Source organism: Saccopteryx leptura, chromosome 3, assembly GCF_036850995.1.
Source record: "Saccopteryx leptura isolate mSacLep1 chromosome 3, mSacLep1_pri_phased_curated, whole genome shotgun sequence".
NCBI lineage: Eukaryota > Metazoa > Chordata > Mammalia > Chiroptera > Emballonuridae > Saccopteryx > Saccopteryx leptura.
The window spans coordinates 107,734,179-107,760,925 of NC_089505.1; the positions used below are offsets into that span (position 1 = coordinate 107,734,179).

The window sequence follows — 26,747 nt, forward strand, 5'->3', positions numbered from 1 at the left end:
GACCCCGGGCGGGTGCACTCCCACCAACCCCGCGCGCGCGCGCAACCGAAGGAAGTCGGCTCTGGGCCGTGTAGGGGCAGGAGCAGAAGAGCGACTCTGCATGTTTTGATAGGCTGCTAATCGAATTGCCCGCCCACCTCGCCATTCATTACGCTCCGATTGGCCGATGTTGGCGCGAAGGTACGGGACTCAGCCCGCACGCAGGGGCAGCAGGAAACAATAGAGGCCGCGCGCGGAGAGTGAGTGCCTGCAGCCTCCCCGCCCCTCCCGCAACGGTAGACCTCGGGATCCCCCTGGCTTCCCTGCCAGCCATGGCCGACAAGGAAGGTGAGGGTGCAGGGCCTGCCGCAGGAGTCCGGGGGGATGTCGAGCTTGCGCCGCGGCCTCCACACGGCCTAACTCTAAAGGCAGGCCCGACTCTGCTGAGAGCCGTCCCCACCATCGAAGGCGTGAAGCAAATTCGCCCAGCGAGGCGGGCTAACGGCGCGCCAGCTCCTTTGGAGAGGAGGCTGGGCGCAGGGGCGTGAAGCTGGCGGTGGGGGCCTCGGCGGGTGTTTGGTCCCTCCTTGCGCTCCCTGTCAGTCTACCCGCCTCTCTCCCGGTCCGCCCTGCATCTCTCCCACGCCCAAGGGTCGGTCCTCGGGCCTCCCCGCTGGGCCGGTACACTTAGCGCGTAGGGGAGCGTTCCTCGGAGGCCCGGCGCCGTTGCCCGAGCGCTAACGGAGTGTCTGGCCGGGTTGACCCGAGAGTAGTTCCGACCTGCGAAGGTAGAGGGGGCGTTGGTGCCTCCGCGTACCGGAGATTTAGACAAACCTGCCCCATATCAGTATTCAGGAGCCGTACCGATAGCTTTGGAAGTGTCTCCTCGGCTTCTGTTGTGTTCGCTAACTTAATTTGTTTTTAATTTTTTAGCAGCCTTTGATGACGCAGTAGAAGAACGTGTGATCAACGAAGAGTACAAAATATGGAAAAAGAACACCCCTTTTCTTTACGATTTGGTGATGACCCATGCTCTGGAGTGGCCCAGCTTAACTGCACAGTGGCTTCCAGATGTGACCAGGTGATGCAAATCTCTTGAACGTTCTTTTGGTGTGTCCTCAGTGTACTTTTCTCACATGGATTTTCCCTATTTTTCTCTCCAGTCACCCTTAAGGGGCACGTGATGAAAACCTATTGGTGACATTTTTTCTAGGCCAAAGAGTGTGCAGAGTGTACAGTTACTTTGTAATTTTCCCTGATAAGAGAAAACACGTTGTTCTGTTTTTCTGATACTGGGGTGAATAGCCCTATTAACAGCTATAGTGGACCAAACTCCTGGAAAACTTACCAGTTTTCAAAAAATACCATCATGCGTTCAGTTCTTTAAATCTTATAGTCATTGGTGGTAGCTGGTTAGTTAAAAAAATGAATATAACATGGTTCTTGCCTGCAAAGAGCATGGTATAGTTGAAGAAGCTTGGTTATAACTAACAGTTATAGTTGCATGTGCTCAGAGCAGTTTTAGATACTTAGGGTGCTTAGAACTAACACTTGAAGGTGAGATGGTTTACATTTCGGGACATTTTGCATAGTTAGAGATTAACCACATGTGTTTCTTATTCATGGGTAGCTTACCCCATGGAGAAGATAAACTGGAATTTAATTTAGCTTACATTTATTGAGAGTCTAGGTGCCATGTATCAAGACATACAAATTTAGATACTTTCCCTGCTTTGACGTCATATGTATAACTTATAGCAGTAAAAAAGTTATTATCATGAGAGTGGGAAAGATAAAGTGATGAGAGGCAGGAAAACTTACTTGGGGTATGAGGAAAGGCTTAAGTTTTAGCAGAACCAGCATGCTGGTTGGAATAACGGATTTCCTATTACAAAACTGTTTTGGTATTCAGAATAACATTTAAAAATTATATTTTATGTGTACCAAAAAGTAAATTCCTTCAAATTTGGGTCTTTAGAAGTCTTTGCTTCCAACTCAAAAAGTATTAGAAATTTGATATGAAGTTTATTAATAACTTAAGAATGAGGCTTTGCAGTGGCATTTTAAAAATGGCGACATCTGCCCTTACATTGTTAAAACCATAATAATTACCTAGCAATTTAGAATTGGAACCTTCTTTATCATGACCAGGAGTTCCCATTCGACTGATCATCAGAATCAGCCATAAAAAAGAATGAAATCTTGACATCTGCAACAGTATGGACAGACCTAGAGGATATTGTGCTGAATAAAATAAGTCAAACAAAGACACATACCATATGATTTCACTTATGTGGAATCTAAAAAACAAAGTAAACAAGCAGAACAGAAACAGAGAGAATGTTTTGATGCTTGCCAGATGGGAGAGGGAGTTGGGGAGCAGGGGGAGTGAAGGGATTGAGTACAAGTTGGTAGTTACAGAATAGTCATGGGGATGTAAAGTATGCATAGGGAATATAGTCAGTAATGCTGTGATAACTGTATGGTGTCAGATGGGTTCTAGATTTATTGGGATGACCACTTTGTAAATTATATAATGTCTAATCATTGAATTGTGCATCTAAAAGTAATGTAATATTGTCTATCAACTGCAATTTAAAAGTTATTAAAATGTTTTTTAAAAATTGCTTGAGTTCAGCAGAAGAGATTTCTGTGAGGAGTTCTTAATGATAGTTGAGTTCCTTTTAGGAACCTGTGGCAGAGTACTTGATGAAAAATAGTTGGTGGTTCCAGATTGACTGGTCATGTGCTAAATTTTATCGGCTACCCCACATCTATTAGTCATTCTGGAACCTAAAAACTGCCCATATAATGTAGTGATTAGGTAGGTTTGGAAAGCAGTGAATTAGAATAAATTCCCCAAGGCTAAAATCTGTGCTGTCATCTCAGTGGCTTTCTACTTTAGCAGATTTGGGCAAATGACCCTTTCTGTAATATTTGATATTGATCCAAATACCCTGCCTCCCCCCCACACTTTTTTTAGGATGAGAATTATAAGCAAGCATCTCAAAGGCCAAGTTGTTTAAATTTTGTGTATATGTTCTTTTTGTGATGTTTATTCATGTCCTTAAAAAAAAATTGTAGTTCTGCCTGCCGTGAAGTGGCGCAGTGGTTAAAACATCCACCTGGAATGCTGAGGTTGTTGGTTCGAAGCTCTGGGCTTGCTCGGTCAGGGCACAAACGCAAGGCAACTACTACAAGTTGATGCTTCCTGTACTTCACCCCCACCTTTCTCTCTCTCTCTCTCTTCCTCTCTTCCTCTCTTCCTCCCTCTCTCAAAATCGATGAATAAAATCTTTTTTAAAAAAATTGTAGTTCAAGCCTGACCTGTGGTGGCGCAGTGGATAAAGCGTCGACCTGGAAACGCTGAAGTCGCCGGTTCAAACCCTGGGTTTGCCTGGTCAAGGCACATATGAGAGTTGATGCTTCCGGCTCCTCCCCCCTTCTCTCTCTGTCTCTCTCCCCTCTCTCTCTCTCTCTCTCTGTCTCTTTCTCTCCTCTCGAAATGAATAAATAAAATAAATTTTTAAAAAAATTGTAGTTCTCTGGCCTGACCTGTGGTGGCGCAGTGGATAAAGCGTTGACCTGGAAATGCTGAGGTCGCCGGTTCGAAACCCTGGGCTTGCTTGGTCAAGGCACATATGGGAGTTGATGCTTCCAGCTCCTCCCCCCTTCTCTCTCTCTGTCTCTCCTCTCTCTCTCTCTCTCTCTCTCTCTCTCTCTCTCTCTCTCTCCCTCCCTCTCCTCTCTAAAATGAATAAATAAAAAATTTTTAAAAAAAGTTAAAATAGCCCTGGCTGGTTGGCTCAGCGGTAGAGCGTCGGCCTGGCGTGTGGGGGACCCGGGTTCGATTCCCAGCCTGGGCACATAGGAGAAGCGCCCATTTGCTTCTCCACCCCCACCCCCTCCTTCCTCTCTGTCTCTCTCTTCCCCTCCTGCAGCCAAGGCTCCATTGGAGCAAAGATGGCCCGGGCGCTGGGGATGGCTCCTTGGCCTCTGCCCCAGGCGCTAGAGTGGCTCTGGTCCCTGCAGAGCGTCGCCCCTGGTGGGCGTGCCGGGTGGGTCCCGGTCGGGCGCATGCGGGAGTCTGTCTGACTGTCTCTCCCCGTTTCCAGCTTCAGAAAAATACAAAAAAAAACAACAACAAAAAAAGTTAAAAAAAATTGTAGTTCTATAATAGTCTAACCTCCTTGGTTCTTTAACTTTTTAAACACAAGCCTTCCTAATTTTACCTTAACAGCCCTCTTTTCTTTCCTTTTATTGGTTCTCTTAGACCCAGTTTCTGGGCTCTTCCTTAATTTTCAGCTGCCTACTGTCATCTCTGGATTATCTTATTGGCTTCCCAAACATGACACATTCCAAACTGAATATATTCTTTACATGGAGGTCCCACCCCAACTTTCTCCTAGAGTCTGAGTTTAATCAGTTTTTAGCCTTCTCTCCCACTGTTTTCCCATACCCAAAGTCAGATTTGGGTTTATCCTAGTTCTGCTACTTAGTCCTTGTGTGATCTGGTTACTTACTCTTCACAGTGTTATGTATTTAAGTGATACAAGGTATGTGCAGTGCCTGACATGGTGTCTGGCCCTTTTTAGGCCTTCCCTTTTGCTCACTTCCCTTTTCTTAGAAGACCTTGTCTTCCAAAGCCCATGTTCCAGTCTTCCAGGTTTTATCTTATTTTGAGACCTGTTCAGGTATCACTTCTTCCATAAACACTTCCTTCATTACAGAAGTAATCTTTTTTATCTAAACTTTTGTATTCTTGTGTACCTTTCATGTAGTAGTGTATATTGACTTGTATTTAATCATTTGTGTACATGACTGTCTAATTGTCCTTAGTTTTTCGAGGACAGGAGTCAGTCTCAATCATTGTACTTGTATTGTACATAGTATTTGGAGCAGTATGTCCATTGATTAGATAGTTAGGAAACATTTGAACAATTAGTTTACCTAATGTTATTTTTCCTTTCCTTTCCCTTTTAAAGAAGTTAACCTAATGAAGTAACCTAAAGTATTAGTGTACCCAGCAGTTTTTATCTTTATAGCCAACCAATTGTATAGGATGAGTAGTTAATTCACATTTCACTCCATTAGACATTTTCCCCATAGTAATTATCAATTTTTACCAAGTTAAGAAATATAGCAGGCCCTTGAGTAATGTTTTGTTCATTATAAAGTTGATGAAATGCCATAGGAACTTGGCTCTTGTTTATATTAGTTAGGCTGGGGTAAAAATTGGTTTTGTTGTATGTCGTTTTGCTTAAAGTTGCAGAACCTATCTCTGATAAGTGAGGCTTTACTGGGCTTACAGAACTAAGTATTTTATGTAGTCTTCCTTAACATAAAAAGTAGAAAATGACTTTGTCCTCTCAAGACCTGATTGTTAGTAGTGCCTTTTTATCACTGACTTTGAAGTCCATAATAGTGTTACTAATTTGAATAGTGACCATATATTATTATTACAGACCAGAAGGGAAGGATTTCAGCATTCATCGACTTGTACTGGGGACACACACGTCGGATGAACAAAACCATCTTGTGATAGCCAGTGTGCAGCTCCCTAATGATGATGCTCAATTTGATGCTTCACACTACGACAGTGAGAAAGGAGGTAGGAATCTTAAAAGGCGAAAGAAGGAATCTGTGGGTTATAGTTTTCATCTCTTTGAATTATCATAAAAAGGATATAAAATTTGATAAAGGAGCATAAAGATAGAAACAAGATTTTAAGCTTTGGAAAGCCTGAGTTTGCAGTGGAGATATTAGATGTCAGAAGACATAATTAACACATACTTGATTCTGTGCCTTTTCTATAAATCTACAAAATTTGGTGCTGGGACAATTTCTAGAGTTAAAAGAAGCAAAAACCCACCATATATTGTTGTTGTTCATTCACGCGGTCTCAACATGGGAGATACTCCTCTAGGAGGGTGATAATTGGTTTTTGGAAGGATGAATGTGTGAAAACAAGCTTACTCTTTGAATGTATAAAGCACAGATATACATAGCGTATGTAGCTAATGTACAGGGTATCTGGTATTAAAATTTCATCTTGAGTGTCAGGACAAAGTCTTACAAGGTTTCTTAGAAGGGCAATAATGGGGGAAAAAATGAGAAACACTAAATTCCCCTTTCCGGGTTAGAAGTGGTAGAAATGACTTAACCGACCGCATTTGCTATATATAATATTATAAAAATTAAATGAAACGTTTAATTATATCCTCTGTTTAGGAGATAACCTAAGAGTTTAACTGTTCATGAAATAATCTTTCTCTTTTGGAAGAGGTAAAATGAGACAGTTTCCTCCTTTATTGTTGTCCTTGAACTTAGATTCAAGGACTTAGATTCTAGAGGTAGAAGTTAGACTCTCATTGAAATTTGTGTGCTAAAAAAATGGATGTTTAATGTTTATTATCTTAGATTTCTTCTGACTGGCAGGATCCATTCTTTTATCCAAGTTATTTTGGGCTACAGTTATCGTCTAGGATTATAATGGGCAGTTTAATCTTTTGACATTTCATATTTAGCTTAGGATAAAGTTCAAACATTTTGTGTCACTGACCCAAGTGTATAATTATAAAATGTGATTACTTGAAAGTTATTTTTCTTGGTAAGCATTATTGATGGAGAGAGTAAAGCACTGAACATAGACTTGGGCTTGAGACCTGGTTGTGCCACTCACTACTGTGTGTTTTAGGTAACATTTAGCCTTTTATTAGATGAAGATAAATATTCTTTTTTTTTTTTTTTTTTAATTTTTTATTTATTCGTTTTAGAGGAGAGAGAGAGAGAGAGAGAGAGAAAGGGGGGAGGAGCAGAAAGCATCAACTCCCATATGTGCCTTGACCAGGCAAGCCCAGGGTTTTGAACCGGCGACCTCAGCATTCCAGGTCGATGCTTTATCCACTGCGCCACCGCAGGTCAGGCGAAGATAAATATTCTTTAAATAGGATTTTTAATTAGGCACAAGACAAATACTCTGATAATATACTAAATTATTTTTAAATCTCAAAGAAAATATAAAACAAAGAGGGAGCCCTCGTCTGACCAGGCGGTGGCGCAGTGGATAGAGTGTTGGACTGGGATGCATAGGACCCAGGTTTGAGACCCCGAGGTCACCAACTTGAGTGTGGGCTCATCTGGTTTGAGCAAAAGCTCACCAGCTTGGACCCAAGGTCACTGGCTCGAGCAAGGGGTTACTCGGTCTGCTGAAGACCCACGGTCAAGGCACATATGAGAAAGCAATCAATGAACAACTAAGGTGTCGCAGTGTGCAGTGAAAAACTAATGATTGATGCTTCTCATCTCTCCATTCCTGTCTGTCTGTCCCTCCCTCTGACTCCCTCTCTCTGTAAAAAAAAAAAAAAAAAGAGGGAACCCTCATAAACCTATCCCCTATAGTTCACTAATTGTTATATAGATTTCTGAATGCTTTATCACATTTATTGGATTACTCATTCAGAAGGTATATTAAATGTTTCCTGTATGCCAGGAATGTTTCTTGGTACTGGCGATACAGCACAGGATATTGTTTTCCAGCCTGATTTATCTGGGATAAATTTTGTGTAAGTGTATGGAAACCTGCCTCCTTTTATTTTTATTTATTTATTTATTTATTTTCATTTTTCTGAAGCTGGAAACAGGGAGAGACAGTCAGATAGACTCCCGCATGCGCCCGACCAGGATCCACCTGGCACGCCCACCAGGGGCGACGCTCTGCCCACCAGGGGTGACGCTCTGCCCACCAGGGGGCGATGCTCTGCCCATCCTGGGTGTCGCCATGTTGCGACCAGAGCCACTCTAGTGCCTGAGGCAGAGGCCACAGAGCCATCCCCAGCGCCCGGGCCATCTTTGCTCCAATGGAGCCTTGGCTGCGGGAGGGGAAGAGAGAGACAGAGAGGAAAGTGCGGCGGAGGGGTGGAGAAGCAAATGGGCGCTTCTCCTGTGTGCCCTGGCCGGGAATCGAACCCGGGTCCTCTGGACGCTAGGCCGACGCTCTACCGCTGAGCCAACCGGCCAGGGCAACCTGCCTCCTTTTAATGGCTGTATACTATGCCATAGCTAACCATCCTTATTTGGGTGTTTAAGTGGTTTCCAATCTTTTGAATTCAAAAACAGTTTTTGTACACATAACTTATGTAGTTTTGCTGTATAAAATTCTGAGTGTGATGTTGATCATAGAGCAAGAGCATTTTTAAGTATAATTGATGCTGCTAAAGTGCCCTCCAAAAAAGATTATCTGTCCCACTAACAGCAGTATTTGTTTCTCCATGTACTCACCAACATTGACCTTCATACTATAATCTTACTTTACTTTGCTTTTTTCTAAGTTTATTTTATAATTTTGTCTTATTTAGAAATTATGTGGTTTTTTCTTTCTTTTTTATTTATTGATTGATTGATTGGTTTTAGAGAGAGAGAGAGAGGGACAGGAACACCACCATTCCTGTATGTGTCCTCTCCGAGTATTGAACTGATAACCTCTGTGTATTGGGACAACTCTCTAACCACTGAGCTCTCCTGCCAGGGCAAAGCTATGTGGGGTTTTATTTGTGTTTTTTTTTCATTGTTGTTTGTTTTTTAAGATTTTATTATTTTAGAGAGGAGGGAAGGGGGCGAGAGAAAGGGGGAGGAGCAGGAAGCATCAACTCCCATAGGTGCCTTGACCAGACCAGTGTAGGGTTTTGAACCAGCGCGACCTCAGCTTTCAGGTCAATGCTTTATCCACTGCGCCACCACAGGTCGAGCAAAGCTATGTGTTTTTAATTGTCCAACTTTCTTCTGATAGCCTTTAGATTCAGAAAGGCCTTCATCATTCCAAGTTTTTGTTTGTTTGTTTTGTATTTTTCCAAAGTTGGAAACGGAGGCAGTCACACAGACTCCCTCATGCGCCTGACCGGGATCCACCCGGCATGCCCACCGGGGGTGATGCTCTGCCACAATCAGAGCCATTCTAGCGCCTGAGGTAGAGGCCACAGAGCCATCCTCAGTGCCGGGGCAAACTTTGCTCCAGTGGAGCCTTGGCTGCGGGAGGGGAAGAGAGAGACAGAGAGGAAGGAGAAGGGGAGGGGTGGAGAAGCAGATGGGCGCCTCTCCTGTGTGCCCTGGCCGGGAATCAAACCCAGGACTCCTGCACGCCAGGCCGACACTCGACCACTGAGCCAACCGGCCAGGGCCATTGATTCTTGTATGTGCCCTGACCGGGTATTAAACCCACAAGGTTGGCTTGTTGGGACAGCGCTCTTAACCAGTTGAGCTACCTAGCCAGTGCTAGCTTTGTGGTTTTTAAAAAGATATCTTTAGCCTGACTTATGATGGTGCAGTGGATAAAGCATAGATTTGGAATGCTAAGGTTGCCAGTTTCACTGAGCTTGCCTGGTCAGGGCACATATGAAAAGCAACTGAGCTGATGATTCCGCTCCTTCCCCTCTTTTGTCTTTCTTCTCTCTCTAAAATCAATCCATAAATTTTTTTTAAAGGGTTTCTTAGGTTTTTGTCTCAATTATATGTAATATACGATTGTTAATCATGATGAAATAATTAAATATTTGACTCTGGATATTTGAACTTTTTTAGTTTCAACATGTGTTGTTTTGTTTTTTGTTTGTTTTTTGACAACAAAAACAAGAGTCAGAGAGAGGGACAGATAGGAACAGACAGGAAGGAGAGAGATGAGAAGCATCAATTCTTCGTTGCGGCACCTTAGTTCATCGATTGCTTTCTCATATGTGCCTTAATGGGAGGGGGACTACAGCAGAGTGAGTGACCCCTTGCTCAAGCAAGCATCCTTGGGCTCAGGCTAGTTGAGCCTACAGTTAAGCTGGTGACCTCAGGGTTTTGAACCTGGATCATCTGAGTCCCAGTCCAACTCTACTGTGCTACCACCTGGTCGTGTGTAGTTTCAACATGTTTATGGACTCAAAAAGTGGCTTGGTTTGGTAGAAATTGGAGTGCTTGTTACCTAGTTTGTGTAGAGGGGGCGTATTGGTTGAGAAGGACATGATAATGCTTTCTGGTGAGCTGGTGTGTTATAAAATAGTGTTTGATAGAAGCAAACAAAATAGGAATACAGTTCAATCTTGATAATCATTCAGTTTACACGTAATGATATTTAGGTCAGTGATGAACCATGTATATGACAGTGTTTTCATAAGATTATAACGGAACTGAATTTCCTGTAAAAAAAAATGAAAGGAAAGTCTGACCTTTAATGGCGCAGTAGATAAGTTGTTGACCTGGAGCACTGAGGTTGCTGGTTTGAACACCCAGGCTTGCTTGGTTAAGATACATATGGGAAGCTGAGTTGATAGTTTCCACTCCTCCCTCCCCCCTCCTTGTCTCCCTTTCTCTCTCCTTTCTCAGCTCTCTCAAAAATAATTAAGTAGCCTGACCAGGCGGTGGTGCAGTGGATAGAACGTCGGACTGGGATGCGGAGGACCCAGGTTCGAGACCCCGAGGTCACCAGCTTGAGCACGGGCTCATCTGGTTTGAGCAAAAGCTCACCAGGTTGGACCCAAAGTCACTGGCTCGAGCAAGGGGTCACTCGGTCTGCTGCAGCCCCATGGTCAAGGCACCTATGAGAAAGCAATCAATGAACAACTAAGGTGTCGCAATGAAAAAACTGATGATTGATGCTTCTCATCTCTCTCCGTCCCTGTCTGTCCCTCTCACTGACTCTCTCTCTGTCTCTGTTAAAATAAATAAATAAATAAATAAATAAATAAATAAATAAATAAATAAAATCTTGAAGGAAAAAAATGGAAAGCTATATGGTTTAGGAGGAATTCTTTTCTCTGAAAAGAATATCTGTGGCCTGACCAGTCGGTGGCGCAGTGGATAGAGCGTCGGACTGGGATGCGGAGGACCAAGGTTCGAGACCCCAAGGTCGCCAGCTTGAGCGCGGGCTCATCTGGTTTGAGCAAAACTCACCAGCTTGGACCCAAGGTCGCTGGGTCGAGCAAGGGGTTACTCGATCTGCTTTGGCCCCCAGTCAAGGCACATGAGAAAGCAATCAGTGAACAACTAAGGTGTCACAACAAAAAACTGATGATTGATGCTTCTCATCTCTTTCCCTTCCTATCTATCCCTCCTCTGACTCTCTGTCTCTGTTTAAAAAAAAAAAGGGATAATATCTGTGGGGGTTGGCAATGGATTCCCTCTCACGGCACCTCAATTTTGAGTGCACAGATTATATCCCAGTAAGCCAGCCACTGACCTTTTCAGCACAGAGGAGCTTGTCCCCAGTGCTGATATTCACAGGGCACTACATACAGCTCTTTTAGTTCTAACTTCTAACTTGGTCTTCAGAATACACTGTTGTGCGTTCTTTGTTGAGGCCCGAAGATCCTGTACAAGGACACAGGTCCACAGGAGCTACTTTATACTTTAACAAGTGGTAAGGGCCACTGCCACTTCAGTAAAAACTTTCTGTGGTAGAGTGGAGCCATCTTGTCCCTGCACTTTGGAAGTATTTTCAGGTTGTAATGGTGTAAAACATAGATAAGTTTTATTTCTTCCATAATTCAGTTCCAGAGAGACAGCTTTTTGTGCTAAATAAGTTTAATGAAACCAAAAACAAAATTCTGAAGTCAAAATATTGAGTCCTCAATTCTATACTCCATTAAACACTTTTTTATGAATAGCACTAAATTCCTTAATCTGACCTCTGCTTCAACATGCAGTAGCCAAAAACACATTGCTATGATAATTTCCTGTGTTCCTTTATCTCCGATTTCTTTTTCCTCCTAGTCCTCAGGCCACCCTCTACTCCTTCCTGGCAGTCACTGTTATTGGTGATCTTCACTTTACCTAGCCCGTTTCCCTTCCATATTTCCAAGCCAGCCAACATCCCTGTTCATGAAGCAGCATTGACAGTTTCAATATTCTATTTCTGGCCATGTCAGAAAAAAGCAGGGGGGTGGATCTTGTGGGGGCAGTGTTGAGTAAGTCAACAGTAGTGTACAATAATGTCCTAGTCTTTCCAGTCACTTACCACTCACTGACTCAGAGTAACTTCCAGTCCTACAAGTTCCATTTAATAAATGCCTCATACAGGTGTACAGTTTTTTATCCTTTACACTGCTTTTACTGTATCTTTTCTATGTTATACCATTGTGTTACATTTGTCTGCAGTGTTCAGTACAGTGACATGCTATACCATACATACCTAGGTGTGTCATAGGCTAGATGATCTACTAGGATTGTGTAGATGCACTCTGTGGTGTTCACACAATTATGAAATCACCTAACATTTCTTAGAACATTTCCCAGTCATTAAGCCACACATGATTACATTAAAAGGCGAAAGATTTATACGATATGAAGAGAAACAAGAGTATCACACATGGTTACATTAATACCTCAGTCTTTCTTTCCTGCTTCACATTTGATCTTTGACATATCAGCTTCAACTTGGGGAACTTCTAATTATTGATATACTGTAATTTACAGTTAGTTAGGGAGGCCCTCTGTTTAGTATCTACCCAATAGTGAAATAACCCGTATTTTGTAATGATTCCATGCCAGCTGTTGCTCTTCCCTTGTTATTGGCGTATCGTATCTGACAGTTGTTAAGCTTTTTTTGTCATGGTCATCTGTAGTTGTGTGCTTATCTCCCTTTATTTGGACTAAAAGTTTCTTGAAATCATGTATCATATTATGCCTTCTTTTTTACATTGTAGGTGCTCCATGGTTTAGCATTCTTGAAAAAAATTATTTAATGGGTTTTCGCTTTAGAGTATTTTGAACTTTTATTTTTAGGTTTTTTGGTTTTTTTTTACCTCTTTGAAATATTTGGTTTTCAATTTGTAAAAGTTATTTAGTTGGAAGTTATCTAATCTACTAGCCATATTATGTCCTTGCTTTTTGAAAAGATTTTTGTTGTTCAAAGTATGACACTTGCATAACAATGTTAATTGATAGCATTTTCATTTACTCCCAGAAATTGCTTTATGGGTAAGGTATTTGAGACTAAGAGAAATTGAAGGCCTTCTATAAAACACCAAGCTAATAAGGGCAGAGTCATTTAGGCTAAGGTCTGACTCTTTCTTAGTTACCTTATGACACTGCCTTGTATAATTCTTTGACTAATCATTAATTACCTTTGTTTATATATTGTTTGCCAAGATTTACATAATCACCAATTATATTGTATTATACATTTTATAATAGTACTTGGAAGAACTCTTAAGGGCATACAGTAGTCACATATAAATTTTAAAAATGTTTTTGTCTAGTCCTTGCCAACCTGGTTTATTTCAACCAGAAACTATGGTTGGCAAGTATAAGTGGGGGTTAGGAAAATAGAACTAGCTCTTATGGCTCTGTTTTATCTCACCGGACTAAGAGAAACTATAGGGAGAAGACATGGTCTATCACAGTGGTCCCCAACCCCCGGGCTGCAGACCGGTACCGGTCCATGGGTCATTTGGTACCGGTCCACAGAGAAAGAATAAATAACTTACATTATTTCCGTTTTATTTATATTTAAGTCTGAACGATGTTTTATTTTTTAAAAATGACCAGATTCCCTCTGTTACATCCAAGACTCTTGACGCTTGTCTCGGTCACGTGACACATTTATCCGTCCCACCCTAAAGGCCGGTAGGTGAATATATTGTCTGACATTAAACCGGTCCGTGGCCCAAAAAAGGTTGGGGACCACTGGTCTATTAGAAAGGTTATCCTAAACTGGAGCTTCAAATAAGTAGTATAAGAGGATCTTGTAGCTAGCATGTTGTGTACCTTAATATTAATTAAAATAGTAACTTAGGTTTTGTTTATTAGGCACACATTTTTTTTAGGCACACTTTTTAAAAATTTATTTATTTATTTTAGCCAGTGAGGAAGGGAGAGAGAAAGAAAGACAGGAACATCGATCTGTTCCTGTGTGTGCCCTGACCGGGATCGAACCGGCAACCTCCACGCTTCGGGCTGATGCTGTAACCAACCGAGCTATCCGACCAGGGCTTTATTTGGTACTTTAAATGAGGTTTGAAAACTGCTTATTGAGAACCTATTTTTGAAGTGGAGACTGTGGTGTTCCTTAATTTTATTTTAAAATTTATTTGTTGATTTTAGAGAGAAAAGGAGAGAGACAAACAGAAACATCTCTTTTCTGTATGTGCCCTGACAAGGGATTAAACCGGCAACCTTTGCATATCAGGATGACACTCGAACCAACTGAACTATCAGGCCAGGCCATGTTCCTTAGTTTTAAATAGTAATATAATGTTCTTATTAGGTATAAAGTTACCTAGAATCATTGTAGGTATAGCTGAAAAAGTACCAGGCTAAGAATCAGAAAATTAAGGATTCATTTTAGGTTTTGCCTAAAATGTCATGTCACCGTGAATAGTTGTTGGGTACTCTGAACTTCTGTTTTCCTGTGTAAAAGTTTTGGAGATAATAACTGTCTTCCCTTCTGTTAGGATAATAATAAAATGAAATAAGGGGTGTGAAAGCACTTTGTGGTGCTAACAAATGTCTAGATTACTTCTAATATTATGCCAGTTTGCTGGGAGAAACGTTGCCTATGTAATACTTTAAATGACATATATAGAGTAGCTCTTCCTCATTTGCAATTAATTTCTTATTTACAGAATTTGGAGGTTTTGGCTCTGTTAGTGGAAAGATTGAAATAGAAATCAAGATCAACCATGAAGGAGAAGTAAACAGGGCACGTTATATGCCACAGAACCCTTGCATCATTGCAACAAAGACTCCATCCAGTGATGTTCTTGTTTTTGATTATACAAAACATCCTTCTAAACCAGGTACCTGCCCTCTTCGATTCCCATTCAAATAATGAGTTATTGGGAATATATTATTCCACTTAGTTTTTTAGTTGCTTATTTCTTGTATAATTTAGTATCTTGTGATTTATATTGGTATGTGTAGATATTCTTTCTTTTTTTTTTTCTTTCCGAAATTAGAAGCGGGGAGGCAGTCAGACTCCCCATGCGCCTGACCAGGATCCACCCGGCACGCGCACCAGGGGGTGATGCTCTGCCCATCTGGGGCATTGCAACCGGAGCCGTCCTCAGCGCCCAGGCCAACTTTGCTCCAATGGAACCTTTGCCTGCAGGAGGGGAAAAGAGAGATAGAGAGGAAGGAGAGGGGGAAGGGTGGAGAAGCAGATGGGCGCTTCTCCTGTGTGCCCTGACTGGGAATTGAACCCGGGACTTCCACACACCAGACTGACACTCTACCATTGAGCCAACCAGCCAGGGCCATTCTTCTTTAGGTAGGAAAAAATGCTACTTTATGTAGAACAGAGTGATGGCACAGCTTAAGCGTTATATTTTTGGTCATAATAGGTCTAGATTATTTATAAATAATATTAAGAGCTTTAGACCTCTTGATAAAAATTCCATATGCTTAGTAGACCCAAAGAGGCAGTGAAATGATGGATAGTCTTGATGTGTCTGTTACTTTTCAGATCCTTCTGGAGAGTGCAACCCAGACTTGCGTCTTCGTGGACATCAGAAGGAGGGCTATGGGCTTTCTTGGAACCCAAATCTCAGTGGGCACTTACTTAGTGCTTCAGATGACCATGTGTGTATTCTTCCCATTTTGAAACAAATCTGGGCTAGTTATCAGTTGGTTTCTTTTCTGGGGTATGTGGGGAAGTGAGAATCTTCCTTTTCTATAATAGTTAATTTTACATTTAAGACCATCTGCCTATGGGACATCAGTGCTGTTCCAAAGGAAGGAAAAGTTGTGGATGCGAAGACCATCTTTACAGGGCATACAGCAGTAGTAGAAGATGTTTCCTGGCATCTGCTCCATGAATCTCTGTTTGGGTCAGTTGCTGATGATCAGAAACTTATGATGTAAGTAGACCCATTTTAAAATTTCTTCTTTATAAATTATCTAAGTTTCATATTTAGTTACCCATTTCAAGCTTTTCTTCCTGTTCCTTTTTTTTTACTTACTAAAGCTGGGATACTCGTTCAAACAATACTTCCAAACCAAGCCACTCAGTTGACGCTCACACTGCTGAAGTGAACTGCCTTTCTTTCAATCCTTATAGTGAGTTTATTCTTGCCACAGGATCAGCTGATAAGGTCAGTTTGATTTATTTTAAAAGAAAACATAGGGTGAACTTCTCTGGGGGTTTTTTTGTGGGGTTTTTTTTTTAATGCACAGAGATCTTTTAGTTATTGTCTTTTTCTTCTTGTTAAAAAATATATTGATTACTCTCTTTCTTTTCTGGATGTAGACTGTTGCCTTGTGGGACCTGAGAAATCTGAAACTTAAGTTGCATTCCTTTGAATCACATAAGGATGAAATATTCCAGGTAAAGAGCTAAAGTTATAATTATTCATTTATTCATTTATTATTGATTGATTGATATTAGAGCAACAGAGAGGAAGGGAGAGAGAGAGAGAAGTATTCATTTGTTGTTCCACCTAGTTGTGCATTCATTGGTTGCTTTCCATGTGTGTCCTGACTGGGGATTAATCCCACAACCTTGACTTTTTTGTTTGTTTGTATTTTTCTGAAGTTGAAAACAGGGAGGCAGTCAGACAGACTCCCGCATGCGCCCAACCGGGATCCACCCGGCTCGCCCACCAAGGGGCGAAGCTCTGCCCATCTGGGGCGTTGCTCTGTTGCAACCAGAGCCATTCTAGTGCCTGAGGCAGAGGCCACAGAGCCATCCTCAGCGCCTGAGCCAGCTTTGCTTCAATGGAGCCTTGGCTGCGGGAGGGGAAGAGAGAGACAGAGAGGAAGGAGGGGGGAGGGGTGGAGAAACAGATGGGCGCTTCTCCTGTGTGCCCTGGCCGGGAATCAAACCCAGGACTCCTGCACGCCAGGCCAACGCTCTACCACTGAGCCAACCAGCCAGGGCCACAACCTTAATTTTTTAGGACAGTACTCTAATCAACTTTGCTAACTGACCAGGGTCTTAAGTTTTTTTAAAAAGGAAGACCCTTGATGTGCTACTGGGTGTGCTTGTGCTTTATTCCATTGCTGTATATAATAGAAATGTCCTATGTTCCTATGCTGGTCTCTGTAGAAGTTAGGGTTCTTTTTCCTCTGTCATATCTATACTTTCTGAAACTGGTCACGGGTTACCTACATTGTTGAGGTATTAAGAACAGTACTAGTCTGATTATTTATCAGCCTTGTTCCTTGCACTTGTTTCTTTCTTTATTCCCATTCCTTTATTCTTTATAACTTGCTATGTTTATTGATTTTAGAGTTCAAGCCTAAAGTACTGGCTCTGTATTTTCTGCCTCATCAACTTAAATTTCTTTTCCTTCTTTTTTTTTTTTTTGTAAGCATTAAAAAAACTTTTTTTTAATTTATTGATTCCAGGGAGAGAGAAACATCGATTTTGTTGTAGATCAAATACAATAAAAACTGATATCCTAGGTCTAATAATGGCTTATTTTTATACCCGAAATGACCTTATCTGTTTTAACTTTAGTGGCTAAAATACTCTGAATTCTTTCCTTTTATTTACAAAAACTTAAGTCATTACATACAGTTTTAGATACTTTTCACTCAGTTTTGTAATTGGAAGCTTTTCTGTTTTCTCCATTCTTCTGTGTAGGTTCAGTGGTCGCCTCACAATGAGACTATTTTGGCTTCCAGTGGTACTGATCGCAGACTAAATGTCTGGGATTTAAGGTAAGTCCTGTATTAGTTACTCTTTGTGAATTATTTTCTTTATACTTTACAAAATTAGGATAAATTTGTTTTAACTTTTCAAAATCTTTATGTGCTAGTAAAATTGGAGAGGAGCAATCCCCAGAAGATGCAGAAGATGGACCTCCGGAGTTGCTGGTATGTTAGAACATTGAGTAGTTTAGTTTAAATCATCGATAATTTAGTACCCTCGATCTGCTTTTTATATCTTGTTTTCCTCCCTGTTTCAGTTTATTCATGGTGGTCACACTGCCAAGATATCTGATTTCTCCTGGAATCCAAATGAACCTTGGGTGATCTGTTCTGTGTCAGAAGACAATATCATGCAAGTATGGCAAATGGTAAGTATTTAGTCACTTTGGAAAGGTTAAATATAGGAGGTATCGTATCACTTCCAATTTATTTACTTTATGAACACAGCTGGCATCTCTCTTCAGTTTACTCCTGAGTGTGACTTTAGTGCTTGTCTGTACATTATATTATTTTCTTTTTTTTTTTTAAAGATTTTATTTATTGATTTTAAAGAGAGGAGAAAAGAAGAAAAAGGGGTTTGGGAGGAGCGGGAAGCATCAACTCATAGTTGTTTCTCATATGTGCCTCGACCAGGCAAGTCCAGGGTTTGAACCAGTGACTTTAACACTCTAGGTCAGTGCTTATCCACTGCGCCACTATAGGTCAGGCATATCATTTTCAGGTACATGCTCTTTACCTTTATCTGGTTATCCCACTGGTATCTCAGACTCAACTAAACAACTCTGCTTCTTTTCCCATTCTCCCTATTCCCCTTTCCCCCGACTGCTATTTTCTATGTGGCTCTAGTGTTTCCCCAGCTTGCCACACTTGAAAATTCAAGAGTTCTCCATAAAGTTTCTCTCATCTATACTCATTATACAAATATATACAAACATATATAACCCACTTTTCCTTATTTTATACCCTAGTTTTTTGTTTGTTGGTTGGTTTTTATTGACTTTAGAGAGAAAGGAAGGGAGAGAAGTAGAAAGACAGGAATATCAATCTGTTTCTGTATGTACGCTGACCGGGGATCAAACCAGCAACCTCTGTGCTGGGGTGGACACTAACCAGCTGAGCTATCCAGCCAGGGCAGGTACACTTCTGTTTTTTGCTCAGGTTCTTTTTTTTTTTTTTTTTTCATTTTTCTGAAGCTGGAAACAGGGAGAGACAGTCAGACAGACTCCCGCATGCGCCCGACCGGGATCCACCCGGCACGCCCACCATGGGGCGATGCTCTGCCCATCCTGGGCGTCGCCATGTTGCGACCAGAGCCACTCTAGCGCCTGAGGCAGAGGCCACAGAGCCATCCCCAGCACCCGGGCCATCTTTGCTCCAATGGAGCCTTGGCTGCGGGAGGGGAAGAGAGAGACAGAAAGGAAAGCGCGGCGGAGGGGTGGAGAAGCATATGGGCGCTTCTCCTGTGTGCCCTGGCCGGGAATTGAACCCGGGTCCTCCGCATGCTAGGCCGCCGCTCTACCGCTGAGCCAACCGGCCAGGGCTGCTCAGGTTCTTTTAACTAATTGCTGGATTATTGCAGTAGTCTCCTGATGTTGGCTTGCCTTCTGTTTCTCCCTCTTTGCTAGCAGTTGAATATCTAAGAATGGTCATTCCCTTGAAATGACCTGAGAACATGCCTAGTGAATAACCTACCATAATATCACATCATCAAATACTACCATTTCTCCATAAAACTTGACTAGATTCAAAAACATCCCCTGCCTTTATAGTCTGATTGGAGATTATGGGCTTTCTTTGAATTTTTACAGTGCTTGAAATGTAATAAAGATACCTGTTTTCTCATATGTGCCTTCACCAGGGGGCTCCAGGAAAGCCAGTGACCATGGGGTCATGTCTATGATCCCACGCTCAAGCCGGTGACCCTGTGCTCAAGCTGGTGATCTCAGGGTTTTGAACCTGGGTCCTCGGCATCCCAGGCCACTGTGCCACCACCTGGTCAGGGTAATAAAGATAACTGTAATGTTTAATATTTAGCAATATAAGAAAACACTTGCATTCTGGAGATAGATGGTAGTGATAAATACACACAGGTGAATGGACTTAATGCCACTGGACTGTACACTTAAAAATGGTTAAAATGATAAACTATGTTCATATGTATTTTACCACAATTTAAAAACACAAATAATTGTGTGACTTTTGAATGATGGTATACCCTGATAAATTAAAAGAATTCCAAAGAAACTTGGTGTGTCAGGGTAGATTAGGGTCAGGAATGAACTCCAGAGGAAATGTTTTGGCTCAATATGAGGAAGAATATTTTTAAGCTTTCCTATAAAATAGCAAAGATAAAGAAATTGAGAGTATTTGTGGCCTATGAGACTAACAAATTGTATATTACATCCATATTTTGGAATAGTATGTATCAAAGAAGTATGCTTAGTTTTATAAGATATTCATGATATGTACTGGTTTTTTTTGTTTTTTATTTATTTACTTATTTGTATTTTTCTGAAGCTGGAAACAGGGAGAGACAGTCAGACAGACTCCCGCATGCGCCCGACCAGGATCTACCCGGCACGCCCATCAGGGGCAGCGCTCTGCCCACCAGGGGGCGATGCTCTGCCCCTCGGGGGGGGGGGGGTCGCTCTGCTGCGACCAGAGACACTCTAGCGCCTGGGGCAGAGGCCAAGGAGCCATCCCCAGCGCCCGGGCCATTTTTGCTCCAATGGAGCCTTGGGTGCGGGAGGAGAAGAGAGAGACAGAGAGGAAGGGGGGAGTGGAGAAGCAAATGGGCGCTTCTCCTATGTGCCCTGGCCGGGAATCGAACCCGGGTCCTCCACACGCCAGGCCGACGCTCTACCACTGAGCCAACCGGCCAGGGCCAATATGTACTGTTAAGTAAGGGAAAAGCAGGTTGCAGAACAGCATGGTGGAATCCCTCGTACTGTATTTGGATTAGTATGCAGGTATTTAGTTAAAAGTTTCTTTGTCAAACTATGATTGGTTCATTTAGGTAGTTCTTGATTTCTTTATGTCCTTCAAGGATGTGTTACACATCTGAACAAAATCCACCTCACCACAGAAAATGAATATAAAATGTTAACAGTTCACCTGACTTGTGGTGGCGCAGTGGATAAAGCATTGACCTGGAATGCTGGGGTCACTGGTTCGAAACCCCAGACTTGCCCAGTCAAGCAAGGCACATACAGGAAGCAACTACTATGAGTTGATGCTTCCTGCTCCTCCTCACCTTTCTCTCTCTCTTTAAAAATAAATGAATAAAATCTTTTTTTTTTTCCTTAAGCGAGAGGGAGGAGAGATAGTGGGATAGACTCCCACATGCCCCCCGACCAGGATCCACCCGGCAACCCCTGATTGAGATTGATACTTGAATCAACCGAGCTATTTTTTAGCTCCTGAGGCAGACACACTTGGACCAACCAGGCCATCCCTCAGCACCTGGGGCCAACACTTAAACCAATCAAGCCACTGGCTGTGGGGGGTGGGCAGGGAAGAGAGAAACAGATAGTTGCTTCTCTTGTGTGTTCTGACCAGGGATTAAACCCAGGATGTCCATATACCGGATGGGCTCTATCCACTGAACAACTGGCTAACACCAATAAGAACTTTAAAAAAAAGAGTTCTCACAGGGCATTGAAATGGTCTGCCTTGGATAATCTCTCAATTAAAGGTATTTTAGTAGTTGCCATAGGAATGTTGTAGGATATTAAACTCCATCACCTTCAAGGCCATCAATTCCAAGCCAGGTTGTTACTTTACGTGGGTTTTTTGTTTGTTTGTTTGTTTTAAGAATTGTCATGGTTGCCTGACCAGCTGGTGGTGCAGTGGATAGAGCATCGGCCTGGGATGCAGAGAACCCAGGTTTGAAACCCTGAGGTCACCAGCTTGAGCGCGGGGTTACCAGTTTGAGCGTTTGATCATAGACATGATTGATCCCATGGTCGCTGGCTTGAGTCAAGGGGTTATTAGCTCCACTGGAGGGCCCCCCCCCCTCGTCAAAGCACATAGGAGAAATCAAACAATGAACAACTCAGATGCCACAATGAAGAATTGATGCTTCTCCTCTCTCTCCCTTCCTGTCTGTCTGTCCCTATCCCTCTCTCTCTCTTACTCTTGCAAAAGTTTTTTTTAAATAAAGAATTTTTATGGTATAAGAAGTAAAATATTTTGTCTCTGTTCTGGTTCCTGTCATAGAGTTTTTAAAACCCTTAGGATTAGGAGTCCCTAAATTTCAATTATAGTCTGACCTGTGATGGTGCAGTGGATAAAGCATCAACCTGGAACGCTGAGGTCGCTGGTTTGAAACCCTGGGCTTGCCAGGTCAAGGGACATATAGGAGTTAATGCTTCCTGCTCCTCCCCCCTTTTGTCTCTCTGTCTTCCTCTCACTCTCTCAAAATTTTTCAATTATAGTTTTCCTACAGTATTATATTAGTTTCAGATATACAGTACTGATTAGACATTTATATAAATTAAGACAGCAGTTTTCAACCAGTGTGCTGTAGCAGGCACACTGATATGCCACAAAAAATTGAAAACATGCGTTATCTGACTAGTCTGGGGCACTGATGTCTCTTCCCTTAGATTGTCAAATAAAAAAATGACAGCAGCCAACACAACAGTAGCCATCTGGGGTGAATGAATCAAAATTATATCTTTAATTTTGTCAAATTGACAAAAAATTACATTTTTTGCTATGCTGCTGAATTTAATAATTTATGTGTGCTTGCTAGATGAAAAAGGTTGAAAATCACTGACTTAAGACTAAGTCTAGCCTGACCAGGCAGTGGTGCAGTGAATAGAGTGTTGGACTGGGATGCAGAGGACCCAGGTTTGAAACCCCGAGGTCACTGGCTTGAGCATGGGGTTACTGGCTTGAGCATGGGATCATAGACATGACCCCATGGTCACTGGTTTGAGCAAGGGGTCACTCACTCTGCTGTAGCCCCCCAGTCAGGGCACATATGAGAAAGCAATCAATGAACAACTAAGGAGCCGCAACAAAGAATTGATGCTAAAAAAAATAATAATAATTAAAAAAAAAAGATGCTTCTGATCTCTCCCTTTCTGTATGTCCCTATCTGTCCCTCTCTGTCACACACACACACAAAAAGACTAAGTCTAGTAGCTATCTGACATATATAGTTAGTTATTACAAGGAGTCGCTTGCTATTTATAAGGAGTCCCTTTCTGCCACACCCGAGCTTAGGCTGAGGGGGTGACTTAAGGGGCCCCTAGATATAGCCTCAGGATGGAGCTGTTCTCCAGAAAGACTAAACACTTGATCAGAAAGTTGGAACTTTCAGTCCCGCTAATCAGCTGGGGGGGGGTTGAGCTCTATAAAAACTCTTGGAAAAGTCCTATAAAAAACTTGATCTGCCCTGGCCGGTTGGCTCAGTGGTAGAGCGTCGGCCTGGTGTGCAGGGGACCCAGGTTAGATTCCCGGCCAGGGCACATAGGAGAAGCACCCATTTGCTTCTCCACCCCCTCCCTCCTTCCTCTCTGTCTCTCTCTTCCCCTCCTGCAGCCGAGGCTCCATTGGAGCAAAGATGGCCCGGGCGCTGGGGATGGCTCCTTGGCCTCTGCCTCAGGCGCTAGAGTGGCTCTGGTCGCGGCAGAGCGACGCCCCAGAGGGGCAGAGCATCGCCCCCTGGTGGGCAGAGCGTCGCCCCTGGTGGGCGTGCCGGGTGGATCCCGGTCGGGCGCATGCGGGAGTCTGTCTGACTGTCTCTCCCCGTTTCCAGCTTCAGAAAAATACAAAAAAAAAAAACAAAAAAAAAACTTGATCTGATGAGCTTCCAGGTTGGTAAATATAGTGCTGCCGCTCAGAGAAGACATGTAATCATCTCTGCTCTCTCCACCTTGTCCTATATCTCTCCTCCATTTGGCTATTTCTGAGTTCTAGCCTTTATAATAAACCAATAATAGTAAATGAAGCACTTGCCTGCATGCAGTGTCATTCCAACAAATTGTCAAACCTAAGTAGGGGGGTTATGGGACTCCCCTATTTTACAGCCAATAAGCTGGACAGAAGTACCCAGGTACCCTGGGCCCTCAGGGCTTATCACAGGCCTCTGAAGTAAGGACAGGCTTGTGAATCCGAGCCCTTAGTCACATCCCTTCAACCTGTGGAGTCTTGTGTTACCTCTAGACTCTAAGTAGTGTCAGGATGGAATTGACTTGTTGGACACCTAGTTGGCATCAGAGAATTGGTGTCAGGGAAAAAGACTATACGTTTGTTGTCAGAAAACATCACACAATTGTATGCATTTCCCTAGTAATTTGTGCATAGTAAGTGCCAAAATAAGAACAGTAAATTTTGCCTAAATTTAACATCATGCCTTTGGATACAGGTATTTCATTAAGAAAAAGAAATAGAGTTTATTTTATGCAAGGGCAATTAATTTAAAAATGTTTATAAACAGATTTGAAACAGTTTTGGTGGGGTGGAAATTCTCTTTAAAGACACAATTCATTGATTTTTAATCACAGAATTATGCAACCATTACCACAGTCAATTATGCCAAAAATAAACCCGATAATCACCCATACCCATTAATCATTTCTCCCCATTCTCCTCCTGTCCCCCCAGCACTAAGCAACCACCATTCTACTTGATGGATTTGCGTAGTCTGGACATTTAGTATAAGTAAAATCCTACAATATGTGACTTTTTTTATTACCAAGTAACATTCCATTATATGGATATATTTTATCCACTCATCAGTTGATGGACATTTGTGTTTTTACTTTTTTGTTCGTTTTAAGAGAGAAAGGGAGCAGGTGAGGGAAGCATCAACTCCTAGTTGCTTCCTGTATGTGCCTTGACCAGGCAAGCCTAGGGATTTGAACTGGTGCCCTTAGTGTACCAAGTCAGTGCTTTATCCACTGCACCACCACAGGCCAGGCTATTTTTACTTTTTGACTATTATGAATAATGTCTAGATGAAGACTCAGAAAAGTTAGTTATCAAGACATACAGTAACCATACTTCAGTTTGTGGGAATGTCCTAATTCATAGATACTAGTCTATGGGCCAGGTTTCTGTTTCTATTGGAACACAGACCTATCCATTTATTTACAGATTGTCTAGGCTGCTTTTGTTCCAACAACTGCAGAGTTGAATAGTTGCAAACAAAGATTATATGGCCCATAATCTGTTTACCTGGCCTAATCTATTTTTGAAAGCTTAACTTCAATAATTTGCCTTCACCTTGACTACTACTGCCTTGGATAGTGTGTCATCCTAGCACACGAGGAGTCACAGGTTTGATCCCCTGTCAGGGCACGTATGAGAAACAGTCAATGAGTGCACACCTAAATGTAACAACTAAGAACAACGAATTGATGCCTTTCTCTCCTCTCCTCTCTCTCTCCTTTTCCCTTTCCCTCCCTCCCCCCCTCCCCTTCCCTCTCCAACCCCATCAATGGAAAAATGTTTTTAAATTTAAAAAAAACTTGCCCTCATGTTTACTAAATACCCTTTTCTCTCTTTCTTGTTTTGGGCAGGCAGAGAACATTTATAATGATGAAGACCCTGAAGGAAGTGTGGATCCAGAAGGACAGGGGTCTTAGATACTTCTGCACTTCTTGTGATTTTAGACTCCCCTTTTTTTCCTCTCAACCCTGATACTGATTTAACACTGGTTTTGAGACACAGACTTTGTTCAGCTATCCTATAATAGGTACCATCAATAATGCTATTAGCCCAAACTGGGGTGTTTTCTAAATATTAACTGGGGGACTTGATTCAGCAAAGCCACAGACTTATATTTAAATTTTCTTCAGGAATTTTCTAGTAACAAAGATCTAAAGTAGCCACTGAAAGGGGAATATTGTATGTGGCTTTTTTTTCCTTCTTATGCTATATCCCCAAGTTTTCCAGACTCATTTAAGACTAGAAGTAAGGAAGGAATAGAGCCAGGTGGGATAGGTGTCTGAGCCATGAAGTGTAAGTAATGCAAGATGTTTTTATTCAGGAATTAGGGGAGATTCAAGACATAATAAATTCCTACTCTGAAATTCACACCTGACTTTCCAGGAGCACATTTTCCTATGTAGACCAGTCTCTCAGTTCTTGAGTTAAGTCAAAACTACGTGTTCCTCTTTCCCATATATTTTTGCTTGTTAGTGTATTTCTTGAGCTGTTTTCATATTATTTCTTTCCTTTCTGTGAAATGGTTTTTTTTTAATAAACTTGGGACCACCAAGTTGTAAAGATGTATGTTTTTACCTGACAGTTATACCACAGGTAGACTGTCAAGTTGAGAAGAGTGAATCAATAGCTTGTATTTGTTTTTAAAATTAAATTAATGCTGGATAAGAATTGCTTTTTTTTTTTTTTTTTTTTTTTAAGGAGTTAGTCCTTGACCACTAGTTTGATACCATCTCTGTTTTGGGTGACCTGTTTCACCAGGCCTGTTATTCTCTATGACTAACTGTGTAAGTGCTTATAATGGAATAAATTGCTTTTCTACATAACCCCATGCTGATGGGTTTTTATTTAGTATATAATATCTATCAAACACATGTCTTCGGTTTCTAGAAGAATTATTGCGGTGATAGTTATTGTCTATGGTCTTTGACTATAAAGAGCAGAATTAAATGTAATAGACCCAGAGCTATAGAAAAGAGCTTTATCATTCCCAGAGAGAATGAGACATAAAACACTGAATCAGGTGCACAAATTAGTCTTTGGTAAGATGACATCATTTTGAAGTCTATCCCTAGAGAACTACATAGACTTGCAAGAATGTCAAAGGCAGTATGGCATTTTTAAGGCAAAATTTAAATTTGGAAAAGGTGTTTGAACCTTTTCTCAGAGAGGTTGAATCTCCCCAGTATGTTTTTCACTGGGGCCTGTACTTAGATGTTAGAAACAATAGGTTCTTGAAAGCCTTTATAGCCAAGTGCCATAACCAGATAAAATGCCTGGTTCTTTGCCAATCACTCAGTTTAACTGAGTAGACCACTTTTGACCCTAAATCATTTTCATGAGATGATTTTTAGGGAAATCTGGATATTCTTAACCTTTAGATTCAAATCTGGATTTTTCATTTTTTTCCAAGTCAGTAGTTCTTTGAGAGTATAGTGAAAATTGTCTTGACACAATTAAGA

General features: G+C 41.8%; 1 protein-coding gene across 1 annotated transcript; it reads left to right on the top strand.

The window, feature by feature from the left end:
- Positions 1-169: 169 nt before the first annotated feature.
- On the top strand, positions 170-26,111 carry RBBP4 (RB binding protein 4, chromatin remodeling factor). Its single transcript, XM_066375743.1, has 12 exons — positions 170-327; positions 913-1,060; positions 5,445-5,590; positions 14,580-14,753; positions 15,419-15,534; positions 15,652-15,812; positions 15,920-16,046; positions 16,202-16,279; positions 17,540-17,616; positions 17,715-17,772; positions 17,865-17,975; positions 25,140-26,111. Exons 1-12 carry the CDS (start codon positions 312-314, stop codon positions 25,203-25,205), a joined length of 1,278 nt encoding a protein of 425 aa, XP_066231840.1. The 5' UTR covers positions 170-311; the 3' UTR covers positions 25,206-26,111.
- Positions 26,112-26,747: the final 636 nt, after the last annotated feature.

Coding starts and splice junctions, on each gene's coding strand:
- RBBP4 (XM_066375743.1), top strand. Junction 5,591..14,579: donor CTACGACAGTGAGAAAGGAG/GTAGGAATCTTA, acceptor TCTTATTTACAG/AATTTGGAGGTTTTGGCTCT. Junction 16,280..17,539: donor ATAAGGATGAAATATTCCAG/GTAAAGAGCTAA, acceptor TCTTCTGTGTAG/GTTCAGTGGTCGCCTCACAA.